Raw genomic sequence first — 21,104 nt, 5'->3', positions numbered from 1 at the left:
CGAGGCCTTCTGTTATTTGGAGAGGAGTTGGAGAAGATTGTTAAAGACCTGGGGATGCTAAACCCCAGCGGTTACCTGAGGATAGGCCGCGGCCTTCTTCCAAGGGTCAGTTGGTTCCCTCCTCCTCCAGACCTCGCTTCCGTGAAGCTAGAAGGTATCGCCCGGGGCGCTCTGCTGGGTTTACTCAACGTGCCCACTTTCAGCAGAGGAACTCCTTTCGCTCGGACAAGTGCTCCGCAGCGGCAGGCTCAAGGCCAGGAGTTCAGGGCCGTCCTCCACAATGATAGGACGCCGGTCCACTTCTCCTTTACAGCTGTATGAGGATGCCTTTCCCTCTTTCTCGAGGAGTGGACCAAGATGACCTCAGATCAGTGGCTCCTGGACCTGATCAGAGAAGGTTACCGATTGGATTTCGGTGCCCTGGTGAGAGACGTGTTTGTGGAGTCCCGATGCGGCACTGCCAAACGGGCGGCGGTAGAGGAGACCTTACAAGTCTTGTTGTACCTTGGAGCGGTGATCCCTGTGCCTCCCGCTGAACACGGCTGCGGTCGTTACTCCATTTATTCTGTGGTGCCGCGAAAAGGCAGGTCTTTTGGCCCATTCTCGACTTAAAGTCATCGAGTCACTAAGAGTGCTGCATTTTCACATGGAAACCCTGCGCTCCGTCATTGCGGCGGTACAGCCAGGAGAGTTCCTCACGTCTCTGGACCTAAAAGAAGTTTACGTGCACATTCCTATATGGGCCCCGCACCAACGGTTCCTCAGTTTTGCGGTGTTGGGAAAACATTTCCAGTTTCGGGCCTTGCCTTTTGGCCTCGCCACAGCTCCCCGAACCTTTTCCAAGGTAATGGTGGTAGTAGCTGCCTTTCTCAGGCGAGAGGGTATCCGGGTTCACCCGTACCTCGACGACTGGCTCATCAGAGCGGACTCTGGGGAGCACATTGCCAGGGAAGCTATGCCCAGGGTCTGTGGACACCCGAGGAATCGGGATGGTCCATCAATCGCTTGGAACTGAGAGCGATATTCCAGGCTCTTCTGGCCTTTCACAAGACCCTGGAGGGACTGGCTGTCAGAGTTCTGTTGGACAACACGATAGCAGTGGCCTACATAAATCGACAAGGCGGCACTCAGTGTCAAGCACTGGCCACAGAGGCCGCTCAGATATGCCACTGGGCCGAGCTACATCTGCAGCTTCTGTCAGCAGCTCACATAGCAGGTCAGAGCAATGTGTAAGCAGACTTTCTAAGCAGGTATCAAATCGATCTCTGCCAAATGGGGAACGCCCGTAGCGGATCTTATGGCCTGAAGCACAGATGCCAAAGTCCCGTCCTTTTTCAGCAGACTGAGAGATCCTCGCTCGGCGGGGTTGGATGCCTTGGCTCAACCCTGGCCCCCGGGCCTCCTGTATGTGTTCCACCCTTGGCCCTTAATAGGGCGTCTCCTCCTGCAAATTCGGCTGCATCAAGGAGTGGTGATCCTCATTGCCCCGGATTGGCCCAGGCGACCGTGGTATGCGGACCTCCGGCGGATGCTGGTGGAGGCTCCCCTTCCTTTGCCTCTGGTACCGAACTTGTTGACGAAGGGCCCAGTGACCATGGAGTATCCCTGCTGCTTTGGTCTTACGGCATGGCTATTGAGAGGGCGCAATTGAGAGACAAGGGCTATTCTAACAAGGTCATCTCCAATCTCTTGCAGGCCCGCAAGCGTTCCACTTCCGTTGCTATGCTCGGATCTGGCGCCAGTTTGAGGCTTGGTGTGTTTCTAAAGCGATCACACCCATGCGGGCTTCTGTCTTGCCGATACTTGACTTTTTGCAGGATGGTATACAGAAAGGCTTGGCCTATAATTCCCTGCGTGTTCAAGTAGCAGCCTTGGCATGTTTTCGGGGGAAGGTCACTGGCCTCTCTTTGGATGCGCATCCGGACATTGCACGGTTTCTTAGAGGGATGCTTTGGCTCCGGCCTCCCGTGCGGGCCCCTTGTCCAGCTTGGAACCTGGGGCTAGTATTAAAGGCTCTTCAGTGTTCGCCCTTCGAGCCGCTGAGGCGAGCTTCGGAGAAGGATGTGACTCTAAAGACAGTCTTTTTGGTGGCCATTACTTCGGCGAGACAGGTGTCTGAGCTCGAGGCGCTGTCCTGTCGAGACCCATTTCTGCAATTCTCAGAGTCCGGAGTAATGGTACGTACTGTGCCTTCCTTCCTGCCTAAGGTGGTTTCAGCGTTTCACCTAAACCAGCCTATTTATCTGCCCTCCTTTACTAGGGAGGAATTTCCGGAATCTTTTGGGCAGTTGCACCTTCTGGATGTGCGCAGGGCTCTGTTGCAGTATCTGCAGATGTCTAATTCTTTCAGGACCTCTGATCACCTTTTTGTATTGGTCAGGTCCTCGCAGAGGGTCTCCAGCGTCTAAAGCCACTATAGACCGTTGGCTTAAGGAAGCCATTTTTTCTGCATATCTGCTATCTGGCCGGCCTCCGCCTGACGCCTTTAAGGCACATACCACAAGAGCGATTTGTTCCTCCAGGGCTGAGACGGGAGCACTCTCTCTTCAAGAGATATGTAGTGCAGCTGCTTGGGCTTCTAAGCTCTCTTTTGCCTGTCATTACAGGCTGGATGTGGCTGCCAGGAGAGATTCGCTTTTTGGAGCACAAGTGCTTGCGCGTGGTGTGGCTTGTTCCTGCCCTATCTAGGGATTGCTTTGATACATCCCATTCTTAATGGATTCATCTGCTGCTGATGAACAAGGAAGGGAAAATTAGGTTCTTACCTTGGTAGTTTTCTTTCCTTTAGTCACAGCAGATGAATCCATGATCCCTCCCTGATTGACTCTGTTTTGTGTTCAGTTTTTCCTGCAGACATGTTCCCTCATTGGGAGAAGTTGGAAAACAGTTTTCAGGATTTCTGTTCTACTACAGGAGGTTGAGTTCGTTCCTCCTTTGATGCTCCTGTTCAGGGGCGGTTGTTCGCTGTGAGGAAAGTTCATGTTATGCTACTTTGCGGTTTAACACTGCTTTGGAAGCTTCAAAATACTGAGAGGCAGATGGAGCTAGCCGTCCTAGAGGCACTATGATTTTCAGTGTTCTCTATCTCCCCCTGCTGGTAGGTGGACACAACCCATTCGTAATGGATTCATCTGCTGTGACTAAAGGAAAGAAAATTACCAAGGTAAGAACCTAATTTTCCCCTTTGGTGTTTAAAAAGTTATTGATCAGATAATTTTAATTTTTTTGTTTAAGGTGGCACCTCCTATGTAGTTATTGAAAAATTTTGTTTTGGCTTCTCTTGATATTGTGTATGGATTTTCAAAAGGCATTTGACAAGGTACCTCATGAAAGGCTACAGAGGAAATTGGAGGGTCATGGGATAGGAGGAAAAGTCCTATTGTGGATTAAAAACTGGTTGAAGGATAGGAAACAGAGAGTGGGGTTAAATGGGCAGTATTCACAATGGAGAAGGGTAGTTAGTGGGGTTCCTCAGGGGTCTGTGCTAGGATCACTGCTTTTTAATATATTTATAAATGATTTAGAGATGGGAGTAACTAGCGAGGTGATTAAATTTGCTGATGACACAAAGTTATTCAAAGTCGTTAACTCGCGACAGGATTGCGAAAAATTACAGAAGGACCTTACGAGACTGGGAGACTGGGCGGCTAAATGGCAGATGACGTTTAATGTGAGCAAGTGCAAGGTGTGATGCATGTGGGAAAAAAAGAACCCGAAGTATAGCTACGTCATGCAAGGTTCCACGTTAGGAGTTATGGACCAAGAAAGGGATCTGGGTGTCGTTGTCGATAATACACTGAAACCTTCTGCTCAGTGTGCTGCTGCGGCTCGGAAAGCGAATAGAATGTTGGGTATTATTAGGAAAGGTATGGAAAACAGGTGTGAGGATGTTATAATGCCGTTATATCGTTCCATGGTGCGACCGCACCTTGAGTATTGTGTTCAATTCTGGTCGCCGCATCTCAAGAAAGATATGGTGGAATTGGAAAAGGTGCAGCGAAGGGCGACTAAAATGATAGCGGGGATGGGACGACTTCCCTATGAAGAAAGACTAAGGAGGCTAGGGCTTTTCAGCTTGGAGAAGAGACGGCTGAGGGGAGACATGATAGAGGTATATAAAATAGTGAGTGGAGTGGAACAGGTGGATGTGAAGCGTCTGTTCACGCTTTCCAAAAATACTAGGATGAAACTACAGTGTAGTAAATTTAAAACAAATCAGAGAAATTTTTCTTCACCCAATGCGTAATTAAATTCTGGAATTTGTTGCCGGAGAACGTGGTGAAGGCGGTTAGCTTGGCAGAGTTTAAAAAAGGGTTAGACGGTTTCCTAAAGGACAAGTCCATAAACTGCTACTAAATGGACTTGGGAAAAATCCACAATTCCGGGAATAATATGTATAGAATGTTTGTACGTTTGGGAAGCTTGCCAGGTGCCCTTGGCCTGGATTGGCCGCTGTCGTGGACTGGATGCTGGGATCGATGGACCCTTGGTCTTTTCCCAGTGGCATTACTTACGTACTTATGTATTCTTTAATAGCTGCTTTCCAGAATAATTTGTCATCAATTGAGTTTTTTTTTTTCCCACTTTCTTTCTAGTCTCCTACATTTTCTTTTCAGAGATAATGTAATTTTATTGAACCAAGGTGAAGTTTTTTTGCTTAAATCTGGTCTTAGTTTTTATGGGAGCTATTTCGTCTAGGATAGATTTTCTAAGCTTATCCCATTTTCCCATAAAATTCTTGTTTTCTGTTTAAGGGAGTGGTAGGTATTGATAATTTTGGACCAGAATTCTAAAATGTTAATTTACTCTTAATTTTGTAGGAGGAAAGATTGTCCCAGATCTTTTTGGCTTTAGTTTCCTCCTTCTAGTTGATCATAAATGTTAGTTTTTTATGGTCAGACCAATGTATGGGGGACCAATTGAAGTTGTTTATAAAGATATTGTCAGGATTAATGAATCTGTAAGCTAGATGATCTAAGAGCTGGCCTTTAATATGAGAGGATGGAGCATGTGTTTAGGTGTTTGGTTTTTGTGTCATTTAAATTGTCCACATGTAAGTTTGTCACCTGTTAATAATAGGGAATTTAATACATATGTTAGCAATGAATTCAAAAGAAATCATATTCAGAGAGAAGCCAGTTTCCTGGAGGACGATAGAAAAGAACAATATATAAGGGGTCAGGTTTTCATCCTCTAATTTACAAACCAAGAGCTCAATATTTGTTGATTTTTAGGCTAGAGATTAGTTCTATCTTAAAGAAAGACATACAAAATGGCTATTCCCCCTCCTGTTTTTAAAATTTTTGTTTGGTGGAAGATTTTATAGCCTGGTGGACATAGATTTTATTTATTTTTATTTATTTATTTGTAGCATTTGTATCCTACATTTTCCCATCAATTTGCAGGCTCAATGTGGCTTACATTTGTTGTGATGGCGGTTGCCATTTTCGGATAACAGATTTATACATGGTGTTGCATTAAGGTGCATACATACATGGTAACAGAGGTGGAACATAACATACATAGAACAGTTCATGGTATATATATATATATATATATACCATGTGCATACATACATGATAAAGAAGAATACATTATGGTTCCTGAGTGGTAATTGGATTATAATATACATTAGGTCATTGACTATGGAGTGACCATATTCGGCATAAGGATTGAGGTGATAGTGCTTGTTCACTAATATCAAAGAGGTTAATCAGTCAATTGATAAGATTTCGGTTGTGTCTAGGTCGTGTATAGTCTTATTATTTAGTATTTAAGATGGATATTTATGGTATGCCTTCTTGAACAGATCTGTTTTTAGTAGCCTTCGGAAGATAGTTAGGTCTTGCGTTGTTTTTATGGCCTTCGGTAGTGCGTTCCATAGCCGGGTACAAATGTATGAGAAACTGGTTGCGTATGTGGATTTATATTTTAGCCCTTTGCAGTTAGGATAGTGGAGATTGAGGAATGTGCGTGCTGATATTTTTGCGTTCCTGGTAGGCAGGTCTATAAGGTCTGACATGTAGTTCGGGGCTTCCCCGTGAATGATTTTGTGGACCAGGGTGCAAACTTTGAATGCAATACTTTTTTTTAGTGGGAGCCAGTGTAGTTTTTCTCTTAGGGGTTTGGCGCTTTCATATTTTGCTTTCCCAAATATGAGTCTGGCTGCTGTGTTTTGAGTGGTTTGAAGCTTCTTAATGATTTGTTCTTTGCATCCAGCATAGATAGCATTGCAGTAGTCTAGATGGCTTAGCACCATTGATTGTACTAGACTGCGGAATACTTCCCTTGGGAAGAAAGGTTTGATCCTTTTAAGTTTTCACATTGAGTAGAACATTTTCTTTGCTGTGTTTTTCGCATGATCTTAGAGTGTGAGGTTTCAGTCAATTGTGACTCCCAGAATTTTCAAGCTGTCTGAGACCGGAAGGGTGTAGTCTGGGGTGTTTATGGTTTTGGGTTTGTTTGTATTGTATTGTGAAGTTAGGATGAGACATTGTGTTTTTTCTGCATTTAGCTTTAGTTGGAATGCGTCCGCCCATGAGTTCATTATTTGGAGGCTGTGTGTGATTGCCTTTGTGATTTCAGTTATATCTTGTTTGAATGGGATGTATATCGTGACATCGTCTGCATAGATCTGTTATTGCTGGGTCTTCTTTGGAGTTAAGCCATGCTTATGTTATAAACACTAATCTAAGGTTTTCCTTCTCTATCCAGTCTCTTATAAGATCCATTTTATTCACAATGGATCTAGCATTTACATAACCCACTGGAATGAGCAAGAAGGATGTTGATTTAAAGAATCAAGTGACCCCCATGCCCATCATATATTTCTTTGTTCCCCTACCTATTCAAAGCATGAAGTCAGCAGTGGCAACAGTGGCCAGGGCTGCATTAACCATCTTAGGAGCCATGGGTAAATGTTGGTGAATGCCCGTTCCCCCTCCATCCATGCCACTTCCTGGGGTTGGGGGGGAGCAACATAAAGATTCAGAGTCACCATCAGTTACTAATGGCTCTGCTGGTCCTGCCTCTTCTGACATGACTTCCTGTTTCTGAGCAGAGGCGCCCATGGCACATACTGACAGTAGCTTTGTACCTTTATGCTGCTTTTTTTCCACCAGGAAGTAGCTGGATGGGGGCGGGGGCAAGGGAGGGAGGGAAGATGCTGGGCTGGAGTGGACGCTATGCTCAGGGCTGCTTTTATTTATGGGCCCCCTGTTAAGCTGTGCCCAGGCAGCTGCCACTTTTGCCTATAGGTAAAAGCAGCCTTGACGGTGGTAACAGTAGCAGCAATCATCAGAGGACTTGGTGTGATAGTTTGTACTCCTAGACCCCAGTATTTTACAAGGGTTTCTAGTCTAATAGGAAGCCCACACAGGAGTACGTGCCCCATGCTGACTGCCACTATTGGGCTTGTCAAAGTGGAAATTCAGATGGAGAGGGATTCAATAGAAATCAAACAAAATAAAACATGGAAAAGAAAATAAGATGATACCTTTTTTTATTGGACATAACTTAATACATTTCTTGATTAGCTTTCGAAGGTTGCCCTTCTTCGTCAGATCAGAAATAAGCAAATGTGTTATTTCCGATCTGACGAAGAAGGGCAACCTTCGAAAGCTAATCAAGAAATGTATTAAGTTATGTCCAATAAAAAAGGTATCATCTTATTTTCTTTTCCATGTTTTATTTTGTTTGATTTCTATTGATAACCTTTAAGAGTGGACTAACACGGCTACCACACCTCTCTACTTAAGATGGAGAGGGAGCAATCTTGAGTCTATGACCCCATTTTTGATGGTGTGACCCCATTTGGGGCCCCAACCCACAGTTTAGGTTGGCTGAAAAATGCATAAAACAAAGTTGGAGATATATTATACTAGTAGTTCTAGCCTTGTAAGGTAGGACAGAAGGCAATAGAAGGTGGAGGTGGTGACTGGAAATAGTGATGATGGTGTTGATATAGTAGGGAGGCGGAGAGAAGCCATAGCACCCCATTAAAAGAAAAAATTCAAGATTCTATTAATAAGTCTTAGCACCAGCAGCAGTGCATGTGAGACTGCATTCTCAAACTCCATGCTGCATAAACACTATAGCACAGGTCTCCTTGGAGCACATGTGAAACAGTCATAGTGTTGTCCTGCTCCCTTTGTTACCAGGCCTGCTCAGAGACTATTGTGCCCTTTAAAATTGCACTGTTATCTTTCTCAAATGCAGTAACCTAGCTGTTGCTGTAAGGGGGCTCTGAAAAACAGATATTGAAAAGCTGTGCCAGTTTGAGTTGTTTGTGGATACTCCAGCACTGAAAAAATTCAGCACTGAATAAAAGAGAAGGTATTTTTCTTGAGGTGTATAATCTATTTGTTTATATTATCTCTTTTAATGCTTTGTAGATTAATTTGAAAATATAATTCAGCTGAGTTTCACATATTTAAATGAGTTGCAGGTGGAATGGAATGCATCCCAGGTTATTTGTATGAAAATTAAATTAGTTGTAAAGCTTAATCGTAAGTTTTTTTTTTTTTGTTGTTGTTGAAACCAAAATATTTGAGCCGTATCCTTGCAGTGCCTGCTGGTACACTGTTGTCCTGATGGTTAAACTGCATCAGCACTTCGGGATTTGCTTACTAATGAAAGATTGTTTTTGGACAAAAAGGAATCAAAACTACATCAGGTAATGAACAGTCGTTTTAATGTTTCTTTAGGGGTTGGAAAGACAACTTTAGTCCAGAGAGCCACTGAAATTCTAAAATCCTCTGGCATTCCTGTGGAGGGGTTTTACACAGAAGAAGTGAGACAAGGTGGAAGGAGAATTGGATTTGACGTAGTCATTCTTTCTGGACGACGAGGACCTTTATCTAGAGTTGGGTACTGACCTTTTTAAGAGAGAGATTTTTGTGTTGTATCTGATTGACCTGTTCCCTTTATGGCTTTCTTTCCCACTTGGGACGTCTTTCTCTCTTTTTCATATTTATGGATAAAATCCTGAGGATACAATTTATAATATAACATTTTTTCCTTGTCATCAAGCAGATGAAGCCATTACGTATGGGTTGTGTCCATCAACCAGCAGGGGGAGATAGAGCACTCAACTTTTCACAGTGCCTCATGGCCAGCCAGCTCCACTGCCTCTTCAGTATTCTCTATCTCCCCAAGCAGGGTGGCTGCAGCTTCTTCGAGCTCCATCAAAAATCTGCCTGGGGGTGGCTCTTGGCTTGCCAGTTGTTAGCCGGGGTGTTAGAGGCTATAGCAGCTTCACTTTGAAGGCACATAGGTTAGCCCTTTCCCTGCCTTACCCATGCCCCCGTGGATGTGGACATATTAGCTTGCTTTTCCCTGTCCTTTCCCACTCAGTGGATGCAGGCACATTGGTTCGCCTTTCCCTGCCTTTCCCACTCATCTGAGCCTCCGGAGTTCTTATTACCTCTGCTTTCCTCACAGCGTTTAAAAAAAAAAAAAAAAAAATGGAACAGAGGTTTTCCTTTGATTCTTCTATGGGACTGGAGCTGTGATACTCGGTCCGGTGAGGTAAGAGTGTTTTCTAACTCCTCCGGGGTGGGCCCGCGATCGGGGCGTTTTTGGTGCGAAACCTCCATTTTGAATTTTCCCGCCGTTTTTGGCGATGGCTGCAGAGAATGTAAAGCGCTGTTCCCGGTGTGGCAAGCGCAAATAAGCAGCGGGGCTCTGTAAATCGTGCTGTACAGGTGTAAGAGCCGGCCCGAGCATGGCGAGCGATGATTCTTCCCGCTCAGAGCTGGCAGTGGACGCCATTTTGAATTCTCCGCATGGCACGGCCTCCGTAGAGACGGAGAGCCCTGAGCCCGGGGGGGGGGGGGGGGAGACCTCGAATTGAGGCTATTCAGGGAGTGGCTAGCCCCGGACGGGATCTGGGTCCCCAGGGTGAGTTTTTCTCCCCTGATTTTGTGTTATTGCATAAAGCATACATGCTAAAAAGAGCTCTCCCTCAAGGGTCGTCTGAGGCCCCTTCTATTGTGTCCCCCCCCCCCCCCCCCCCGGTGGATTCTGGCCTGGGACTGCCCGCTGAGGCTATTTTCCCTGATAATTGGCATAAAGAAAAGCGTAGAAGGGCTAATTCCCCTTCAGATTGTGGTGCACCTCCTTCCCCCCCCCCCCCCCGTGGTCGGGCTGTGAGGATTCGGAGAATTCTGGCAGGCCTTCGTGGTCTGAGGAGCCAGAGTCAGGTGCAGAATTACCACAGGATCTGGATGATCCCTCCGCGGTGAGGATTTTCCGTCGTGATGAGCTGCCAGCGCTTATTTCAGATGCCCTACAGGTCCTTTCTATTGAAGAGCCTGACAGTGGCACGGCCTCCTCTGTGAATCCTAGGATGGCTAGTACCAAAAAGCCTGCTCGAGCCTTTCCTTTGCATGACTCCATCCAAGAGCTTATTTCCGCTCAGTGGGCTGACCCCGAGGGACCTTTGAAAGTTTCCAGGGCTATGGGGCAATTATACCCTCTGCGTAAGGAGCATTTGGCTTGCTTTGCAAGGCCTAAAGTAGATGCCCTAGTCACTGCGGTGACAGAGAACTACCCTCCCTGTGGAAGGAGGAGTTGCCCTGAAGGATATACAAGACCGTAGGCTGGAAGCAGCACTTATGGAGCAACTGGTGCAGGAGCCGACGAGAGAAGGAAAAATTCTAGACTTGGTCCTTAGTGGAGCGCATGATCTGGTGAGGGACGTTATGGTACTGGGGCCGCTTGATAACAGTGACCATAATATGATCAGTTTTGACATCAACCTTGAAGTAACTGTACACAGAAAGTCAAATACATTAGCGTTTAACTTTAAAAAAGGAGACTATGATAAAATGAGAAGAACGGTAAAAAAAAAACTTAGGGGGGCAACTGAGAGAGTAAAAACTGTACAACAGGCGTGGACGCTGTTCAAAAATACCATCCTGGAGGCCCAGGCCATACATATTCCGCGAATTAGAAAAGAAAGACGGAAGTCCAAAAGACAGCCGGCCTGGTTGAAAAGTGAGGTGAAGGAAGCTATTAGGGCTAAAAGAAATGCCTTCAGAAAATGGAAGAAGGAACCGTCTGAAAATAACAAGAAACAGCATAAGGAGTGTCAAAGCAAATGCAAGGCGCAAATTAAGAAGGCCAAGAGGGAGTATGAAAAAAAGATAGCATTAGAGGCAAAAAAACATAGTAAAATTTTTTTTCGGTATATTAAAAGCAGGAAGCCGGCAAAAGAATCGGTTGGGCCGCTGGATGATCGAGGGGTAAAAGGGGCGATCAAGGAAGACAAAGACGTAGCGGAGAGACTGAATGAATTCTTTGCTTCGGTCTTCACCGAGGAAGATTTGGGTGGGATACCGGTGTCGGAAATGGTATTTCAAGCGGACGAGTCGGAGAAACTTACTGACTTCACAGTAAACCTGGAGGACGTAATGGGGCAGTTCGGCAAACTAAAGAGTAGCAAATCTCCTGGACCGGATGGTATTCATCCTAGAGTACTGATAGAACTGAAAAATGAGCTTGCGGAGCTACTGCTAGTGATATGCAACTTATCCTTAAAATCGAGCGTGGTACCGGAAGATTGGAGGGTGGCCAATGTAACGCCCATTTTTAAAAAAGGCTCGAGGGGAGATGCGGGAAATTATAGACCGGTGAGTCTGACGTCGGTGCCGGGGAAAATGGTAGAGGCTATTATCAAAAACAAAATTACAGAGCACATCCGAGGACATGGATTACTGAGACCAAGTCAGCATGGCTTTTGTGTGGGGAAATCTTGCCTGACCAATTTACTTCAATTCTTTGAAGGAGTGAACAAACATGTGGACAAAGGGGAGTCGGTTGATATTGTGTATCTGGATTTTCAAAAGGCGTTTGACAAGGTACCTCATGAAAGGCTACAGAGGAAATTGGAGGGTCATGGGATAGGAGGAAATGTCCTATTGTGGATTAAAAACTGGTTGAAGGATAGGAAACAGAGAGTGGGGTTAAATGGGCAGTATTCACAATGGAGAAGGGTAGTTAGTGGGGTTCCTCAGGGGTCCGTGCTAGGACCGCTGCTTTTTAATATATTTATAAATGATTTAGAGATGGGAGTAACTAGCGAGGTAATTAAATTTGCTGATGACACAAAGTTATTCAAAGTCGTTAAATCGCGACAGGATTGTGAAAAATTACAAGAGGACCTTACGAGACTGGGAGACTGGGCGGCTAAATGGCAGATGATGTTTAATGTGAGCAAGTGCAAGGTGATGCATGTGGGAAAAAAGAACCCGAATTATAGCTACGTCATGCAAGGTTCCACATTAGGAGTTACGGACCAAGAAAGGGATCTGGGTGTCGTCGTCGATAACACACTGAAACCTTCTGCTCAGTGTGCTGCTGCGGCTAAGAAAGCAAATAGAATGTTGGGTATTATCAGGAAAGGTATGGAAAACAGGTGTGAGGATGTTATAATGCCGTTGTATCGCTCCATGGTGCGACCGCACCTTGAGTATTGTGTTCAATTCTGGTCTCCGCATCTCAAGAAAGATATAGTAGAATTGGAAAAGGTGCAGCGAAGGGCAACTAAAATGATAGCGGGGATGGGACGACTTCCCTATGAAGAAAGACTAAGGAGGCTAGGGCTATACAGCTTGGAGAAGAGACGGCTGAGGGGAGACATGATAGAGGTATATAAAATAATGAGTGGAGTGGAACAGGTGGATGTGAAGCGTCTGTTCACGCTTTCCAAAAATACTAGGACTAGGGGGCATGCGATGAAACTACAGTGTAGTAAATTTAAAACAAATCGGAGAAAGTTTTTCTTCACCCAACGTGTAATTAAACTCTGGAATTCGTTGCCGGAGAAAGTGGTGAAGGCGGTTAGCTTAGCAGAGTTTAAAAAGGGGTTGGACGGTTTCCTAAAGGACAAGTCCATAAACCGCTACTAAACGGACTTGGAAAACTCCAAAAGATTTCCTAAAGGACAAGTCCATAAACCACTACTAAACGGACTTGGAAAACTCCAAAATTCCAGGAATAACATGTATAGAATGTTTGTACGTTTGGGAAGCTTGCCAGGTGCCCTTGGCCTGGATTGGCCGCTGTCGTGGACAGGATGCTGGGCTCGATGGACCCTTGGTCTTTTCCCAGTATGGCATTACTTATGTACTTATGTACTTAAACGGTCCTTTGAAATTGCAGGTCTTACTGTTTGGGCGTCTGCATGCAGTTGTTATGCTGCTAGAGCCTGCCTGGCGTGGTTGCAACAGGCAGTGGAACAGCCCGGAGATGGAGCGGAGCCCTTCTCGGATGTGGCTCTGCGGCTGGAGTCGGCCTTGTCCTTTTTGGCTGATGCCCTTTATGATATTGTCAGAGCTTCGGCTAAACAAATGGCAGTAGCAGTGGCGGCTCGCCGTCTTCTTTGGCTACGACATTGGGCAGCGGACATGGCCTCTAAGCAAAGGTTGGTGAAGTTGCCCTTTCAAGGCCTTCTATTTGGTGAGGAGTTGGAAAAAAATTGTTAAAGGCCTGGGAGATCCTAAACCCCAGCGCTTGCCCAAAGATAGGCCGAGGCCTTCCTCCAAGGGCCAGGCGGTCCACTCCTCTTATAGACCTCGCTTCCGTGAAGCTAGAAGGTACCGCCCGGGGCGTTCTGCTGGGTTCACTTCTCGTGCCCGTTTTTTCAGCAGAGGAACTCCTTTCGCTTGGACAAGCGTTCCGCAGCCACCGGCTCTAGGCCTGGAGTTCAGGGGTGACCCTCTCAATGATGGTGCGTCGGCCCCCTCCTCGCTTCCTGTCATTGGAGGACGTCTTTCCTTCTTTGCCGAGGAGTGGGCCAATATTTCCTCAGATCAGTGGGTTCTGGACCTGATCAGAGATGGCTATAGAATAGAATTCAACGCCCTAGTAAGAGACGCGTTTGTGGAGTCCCGATGCGGTTTTGCCGCCAAATGGGCGGCGGTAGAGGAGACTTTTGCAAGGTCTGATTCAGTTAGGAGCCGTGTCCCCGGTACCTCCCGCCGAACACGGCTACGGCCGATACTCCATCTACTTTGTGGTGCCGCGAAAGGGTGGGTCTTTTAGCCCTATTCTGGACTTAAAAGAATTAAACAAGTCCCTGAGAGTGCGGCATTTCCATATGGGAACCCTGCGCTCCGTCATTGCTGCGGTACAGCCAGGAGAGTTTCTCACGTCTCTAGTCCTGAAAGAAGCTTACTTGCACATACCAATTTGGCCCCCGCACCAGACATTTCTGAGGTTTGCGGTGTTGGGAAAACATTTCCAGTTCCGGGCCTTGCCTTTTGGCCTCGCCACAGCTCCCCGAACCTTTTCGAAGGTAATGGTGGTAGTAGCTGCTTTGCTCAGGCGAGAAGGTATCAGGGTTCACCTGTACCTAGACGACTGGCTCATCAGAGCAGACTCTGTAACAGAGAGCTATCAAGCTACAGCCAGAGTGGTCTCAGTACTTCAATCTCTAGGCTGGGTCGTCAATATGGCCAAAAGTTACCTGACCCCCTCGCAATCTCTAGAATATTTGGGGGCCAGGTTCGACACAGACTCAGGCTATGTATACCTACCCGAGGTAAGGCGATGCAAGCTTCAGAATCAGGTCCGTCTGCTCCTGAGGATGCCCCGCCCGTGAGCTTGGGACATTGTCCAGCTGCTGGGATCGATGACAGCCATATTGGAAGTGGTGCCCTGGGCGAGAGCGCATCTGAGACCTCTACAGTATTCCCTACTTCAAAGATGGTCTCCAGTTTCTCAGGATTATCAATGCAGACTTTCTTGGCTCCCTGCGGCCCGACTCAGCATGGAGTGGTGGCTCTCAGACAGCATGCTGTGGCGAGGAATGCCGCTGGCGCTCCCCGATTGGTGTCTAGTAGTAACAGCCTGAAGGGCTGGGGCGCACATTTCAAGGGGAAGCATGCCCAGGGTCTGTGGACACCCGAGGAGTCGGAGTGGTCCATCAACCGCCTGGAGTTGAAAGCGGTGTTTCAGGCGCTTCTGGCCTCTCAAGTGACCCTGGAAGGATTGGCTGTCAGAGTGATGTCGGACAACACGACAGCAGTGGCCTACATAAATCGACAAGGCGGCACTCAGTGCAGAGCACTGGCCGCGCAGGCCAAACAGATTTGCCACTGGGCCGAGCTGCATCTTCAGTTTCTGTCGGCAGCTCACATTGCAGGTCAGAGCAACGTGCAAGCCGATTATCTAAGCAGGCATCAGATCGATGCAGCAGAATGGGAACTAGCAGATGAAGTATTCCTGCAGATATGTGCCAAATGGGGCAAGCCCGTGATGGATCTTATGGCGACAAGTTCAAATGCCAAAGTCCCGTGCTTCTTCAGCAGACAGAGAGATCCTCGCTCGGCAGGGTTGGATGCCTTGACTCAGCCCTGGCCTCCGGGCCTACTATATGTGTTCCCTCCGTGGCCCTTGATAGGGCGCATGCTCCTGCGGATTTGGCTGCACCCAGGAGAAGTGGTCCTCATCGCCCCGGATTGGCCCAGGAGGCCTTGGTATGCGGACCTCCGACAGATGCTAGTGGAGGCTCCTCTTCCTTTATCTCTGGTACCGAACCTGTTGTCACAGGGCCCGGTAGCCATGGAGGACGCCTGCCGCTTTGGTCTTATGGCATGGCGATTGAGAGGGCGCAATTGAGGGACAAAGGCTATTCAAACACAGTCATTTCCACTCTCCTGCAGGCCCGCAAGCGTTCCACTTCCGTAGCTTATGCCAGGATTTGGCGCCAGTTTGAGTCTTGGTGTGCTTCAAAAGCGATCACACCCATGCGGGCTCCTGTCTCACCGATTCTGGACTTTTTGCAGGATGGTGTACAAATAGACTTGGCCTATAATTTCTTGCGGGTGCGAGTGACAGCGTTGGCCTCCCTTCGTGGTAAGGTTGAAGGCGTGTCTTTAGCTGCTCATCCAGATGTGGCACGGGTTCTTAGTGGGGTGCTTCGGCTCCGGCCTTCCATGCGAGCACCCTGTCCAGCTTGGAACCTGGGGCTAGTTTTGAAGGCCCTGCAGGCTTCTCCTTTTGAGCCGCTTCGGCGAGCATCGGAGAAAGATTTGACACTAAAGGCCGTTTTTCTTGTGGCCATTACTTCGGCGAGACGGGTGTCAGAGCTCCAGGCGCTGTCCTGTAGAGACCCATTTCTGCAATTCTCAGAGTACGGGGTCACGGTTCGGACCGTGCCTTCCTTCATGCCTAAGGTGTTTTCAGCGTTTCACCTAAACCAGCCTATTTTCTTGCCCTCCTTTGATAAGGAGGAGTTTCCAGAATCTTTTGGGCAGTTGCACCTGTTGGTTGTGCGCAGGACTCTGCTGCAGTATCTGCGAGTTACTATCTCTTTCAGGATCTATGATCATCTGTTTGTTTTGCTATCAGGTCCTCGCAGAGGGTCTCCAGCGTCTAAAGCCACTTGCCCGCTGGCTTATCTGCTTGCCGGCCGGTCTCCACCTGTAGCCTTTAAGGTGCATTCTACCAGAGCGATTTCTTCCTCTTGGGCTGAAACTGGAGCACTCTCTCGTCAAGAGATATGCAGTGCAGCAACATGGGCTTCTAAGCTCTCTTTTTCCCGACATTACAGGCTGGATGTGGCTGCTAGGAGGGATGCGCGTTTTGGAGCACAAGTGCTAGCGCATGGTATGACCTGTTCCCACCCTATATAGGGATTGCTTTGTTACATCTCATACGTAATGGCTTCATCTGCTTGATGACAAGGAAGGGAAAATTAGGTTCTTATCGTCGTAATTTTCTTTCCTTGGGAGAAAGTTGGAAAACAGTCTTCAGGATTCATGTTCACTTATAGGAGGATGAGTGCATTCCCTCCAGTTTGTTTTGGAGGACGAGTTTATTCCCTCCTAGAGGATGTGTTCATTCCCTCCTTTTGAGTTCATGCCCTTGTTAAGGGGCCATCGTTCGCTGTGAGGAAAGTTCATGTTATTCCCATTGCGGTTTGCCATACTGCTTTGGAAGCTTCAAATACTGAAGAGGCAGTGGAGCTGGCTGGCCATGAGGCACTGTGAAAAGTTGAGTGCTCTCTATCTCCCCCTGCTGGTTGATGGACACAACCCATACGTAATGGCTTCATCTGCTATGACTAAAGGAAAGAAAATTACCAAGATAAGAACCTAATTTTCCCATTGAAGACCATCCAAGTATACACAGCCAATTTACATTGATACAATAATATTGATACAATAAGTTTCAGAAAATGACATGTTTACAATTATAATTAGCTTATGTCTTCTGCTAATTATTCAATTTTATCCCCTCCCCCAACATTGTATTTAATACTCAAATATCATGTGAAGACATAAAGATGGAAATTCAACTCTCACTACCTCATTTTTAAATCTAGCAGCATAAACATCCTACTACATGTTGTGTTGTTTTACACTGGTGTTTAATAAAAAGAATATAAAAAAAAAAGAACATTCCCAAGTTAACGTCCTACTCAATACCTCTAACTTCCCTGAGGATACAATTTAAACAAAAATATCAGTTCACACAATGCTTTGCACACAATGCAGAGCTGGCTCAACCATTAGGGAAGACTAAGCAGTTGCCTGGGGCAGCAAAAGGCTGCTGTAGTCAAAGCAAGACAATAGATGCTGATAGCCACAGGAAGGGTGGGCAGTTTTCAAATAGCCTATGTATCTGGGTAAGTTATTTTTGTAAATTGCCTTTATTTGTGTGTGTGATATGTTGGGGAGGGGATTCATATTTGGGGCCTGAAAGTTAATTGTGTGAGGGGGTGCGTGTGCCTAAGGCTAAAGGTTTGCCTAGAGCACTCAATACCCTCACTGGCCCTTATACAGTGAAACCCTATATTCCTTAGTGTACCGCCAGACCAGTCCAGACAAGTGGGAATAATGATGTCTGTTGACCAGCGGATACAGAGAAAAAAAGTAGTTCCTGTGATTCACCCCTTAAGGATATCATGCAGCTTGGAATATCCTAGTGGATGGTTTATGGACTGTTCAGCTCCTGACCCAGTTACCAGCTGAGCAAGGGGTTCCTGCTGAAGGATTTTAGCTCATTTTGCTTGCGGAAATTGTGGCTGGAGCTAGGGTGACACCCGGTGGTGCTGGGTCCCTCCCCCCACCGTGTGCCATTTAATAAAAAGTTTTCAGGAGACTAAGGGGTAGATGCACTAAAAAAAATCGTTAAAGCCCTTCCCTTACCGATTCCATAGCGAATCGGTAAGAAACGGGCATGCATCAAGGAAATCGCATGCAAATGAGCTGGTCGCTGCTAGCTCATTTGCATGTGATTTCCTTGGAAGCCAGTCGGCCAGCTGGACATGCGCAGAGCAGCTAATCATTATACTGGCCGCTCTGTGCATGCCAAAGACGGAGTCACGTCAAAAAAAAAAGGTCGTTCCTGACGGGAATTTTTTTTCCTGCAGATTTTTGGATAGGTGTCCTTCTTGGACTTGTTTTTCTTACGACCACCGCCGGAGAGAATTGGGATGTTTGAGGACTATTTGGACATCCCTTTCGATTATGCCCCTCCTCTAGGTCTCTCTCAGCCAATCACAGTGCGTTTAGCTGTTACTGGTCTCAGCTAAATGCGCTGTGATTAGCTGAGAGGCCGTTGGGGGGGGTGGGGGGGCTCACAATCATCCATTAGCCCAGGAGCTTCAGCTGGCGATGAGGAAGTCTACCCCCGACCGGACGCTCCCTTCCCGGGGACCAAGGGCAAGCCGAGGTGCTCCTCCTGGGACACGAGCAGCTGGCAGGCCCGATTGGAGGGCGCTTGTAGGAGAAGAACCGGCTTCAGCTGGCGATGAGGAAGCCTGTCCCCCTTTGCCCCCGACCGGACGCTCCCTTCCTGGGGACCAAGGGCAAGCCGGGGCGTTTCTCCTGGGATGTGAGCAGCTGGTGGGCCCGATCGGAGGGCGCTTTAGTTCGGGAGAAGAACCGGCTGCAGCTGCGCCTGAAGAAGCACCTGGCCGCCAAGAAGGGGGTGGGGGGCGGCACAGCCTGGACCCGCTGCTCCTTGGCCATGGCTGCTACTACTTACTACTACTTCTTAACATTTCTAGAGCGCTACTAGGGTTACGCAGCGCTGTACAATTTAACAAAGAGAGACAGTCCCTGCTCAAAGAGCTTACAATCTAATAGACAAGTGAACGGTCAGTCCGATAGGGGCAGTCTGGATTCACTGAACGGTAAGGGTTAGGTGCCGAACGCAGCATTGAAGAGGGGGCTTTAAGCAAAGACTTGAAGACGGGCAGGGAGGGGGCTTGGCGAAAGGGCTCAGGAAGGTTGTTCCAAGCATAGGGTGAGGCGAGGCAGAATGAGCGGAGCCTGGAGTTGGCAGTAGTGGAGAAGGGTACTGAGAGGAGGGATTTATCCTGTGAACGGAGGTTACAGGCGGGAACATAAGGGGAGATGAGGGTAGAAAGATAGTGAGGGGCAGCAGACTGAGTGCATTTGTAGGTAAGGAGAAGCTTGAATTGAATGCGGTATCTGATCGGAAGCTAATGAAGTGACCTGAGGAGAGGGGTGATATGAGTATATCGGTTCTGGCGGAATATGAGACGTGCAGCAGAGTTCTGAACAGATTGAAGGGGGGATAGATGGCTAAGTGGGAGGCCATGACCTTCTCACCTCCCTCCCAGCAGGTGAATAAAAGTGCGTCGCCCAGCCAGCACTTCTGCAGAAGCCTTGGAAGGTCCCTGTTAGCGATGAGGAAGGGGAACAAATGTAAGCTTCTTCGTTCTTAAGCCTGCACAACTACCTACCTGCCTCCCCCTCTGCTGGCTTGCCAGCCCTTGTTGCTTGTTCCAGTCACATCCCATCAGCCCCAACCTACCTGCCTGCCTGCTTTTCAGCACATTAACCAACCTGCCTGCTTGTCAGCACATCAACTACCTGCCTGCCTGCCTTCAAGCCTGCACAACTACCTGCCTGCCTTCAAGCCTGCACTACCTACCTGCCTCCCCACCTGCCTGCCTCCCAACCCATCAACCTACCTGCCTGCCTATCTGCATGCTTACCCACCTACCGACCTGCCTGCCAGCCCCCCTACCCGCCAGTCTGGCTGTCAAACCACCTGCCTACCCGCCAGCCCATCTCTTCCAAGTTGTTGCCTGCTGTTCCAGCTTAAGCCTCCAGTCCTGCCTCCCTGCTCTATCTGCTGCTTAACACCTCACTCACTACAAATGTACCCGTAAACACCTTAGTCACTACTTATGGCCCCTATACACATTCTCTTCCTTGCCCTGTCCCTTCCTAATCTTTTCCCCCTCCCCCCACCGCTTTCTACCGCAGGAACACACTGCCCACCCATGTCCTTTCCCGTCCTGCTCACTACTGCAATACCCTACCCACCCCCATCCCTCTCCACCTCACCATCTCTCCTATCCCCCTCCTCCTTCTTAGCTCTCAACCTTCAACACTTCCTTCCTGCCATTAACCCATCCCCATTCCTCCTAAGCGCATCCCGTCTTTGTCGCCTTCGTCGCCCTACCTCCCCCACCCTCCTCCGCACTCTCTTGCTCCTTCTCCTGCTATCTGCGGGAGACATCAATCCCAATCCAGGTCCCCCATATCTGTCCTCATCCTGTCCTTGTAAACGATTCCGGGATGTCTCTAATCTCATCTCTATTCCCCTCCTCCCCCCCTCCCCTTCTCGTGTGCCCTGTGGAATGCCCGCTCAGTATGTAATAAACTTTCATTCACTCATGATCTCTTTATCTCCCGTTCCCTTCAACTGCTCGCCCTAACTGAAACCTGGCTCACCCCTGACGACTCTGCCTCAGTCGCGGCCTTATGCCATGGAGGTTATCTTTTCTCCCACACTCCTCGCCCAGTTGGCCGTGGAGGAGGCGTCGGGCTTCAACTTTCGCCCTCCTGCAGCTTTCAACCTGTCCTCCTACCGCAGTCTCACTGCTTCTCATCCTTTGAAGTTCACTCCATCCGTCTATTCCATATCATCATGCTGATCAATCCATAGACTGGTGGGTTGTGTCCATCTACCAGCAGGTGGACATAGAGAGCAATCCTTTTGCCTCCCTATATGTGGTCATGTGCTGCCGGAAACTCCTCAGTATGTTCTCTATCTCAGCAGGTGGTGGTCACACACAGCAGCAGCTCTGGCTAGGTCTCCAAGCCTAATCTTTA

The 21,104-nt window shown here is 47.8% G+C and overlaps 1 protein-coding gene across 1 annotated transcript in view; it reads left to right on the top strand.

Moving 5' to 3' along the window:
• Positions 1-21,104, top strand: part of NTPCR (nucleoside-triphosphatase, cancer-related) — a 226,180-nt gene that overhangs the window by 35,225 nt on the left and 169,851 nt on the right. Inside the window, exon 2 of the mRNA XM_030198131.1 lies at positions 8,706-8,868. Coding sequence (XP_030053991.1) covers positions 8,706-8,868 — 163 coding nt within the window. The remainder of the gene's footprint in view (positions 1-8,705; positions 8,869-21,104) is intronic.

Source organism: Microcaecilia unicolor, chromosome 3 (genome assembly GCF_901765095.1).
Source record: "Microcaecilia unicolor chromosome 3, aMicUni1.1, whole genome shotgun sequence".
In the NCBI taxonomy this organism is placed as follows: Eukaryota; Metazoa; Chordata; class Amphibia; order Gymnophiona; family Siphonopidae; genus Microcaecilia; species Microcaecilia unicolor.
The sequence above is the reverse complement of the archived record's forward strand: the minus strand, read 5'-3'. Positions and strand labels throughout refer to the sequence as shown.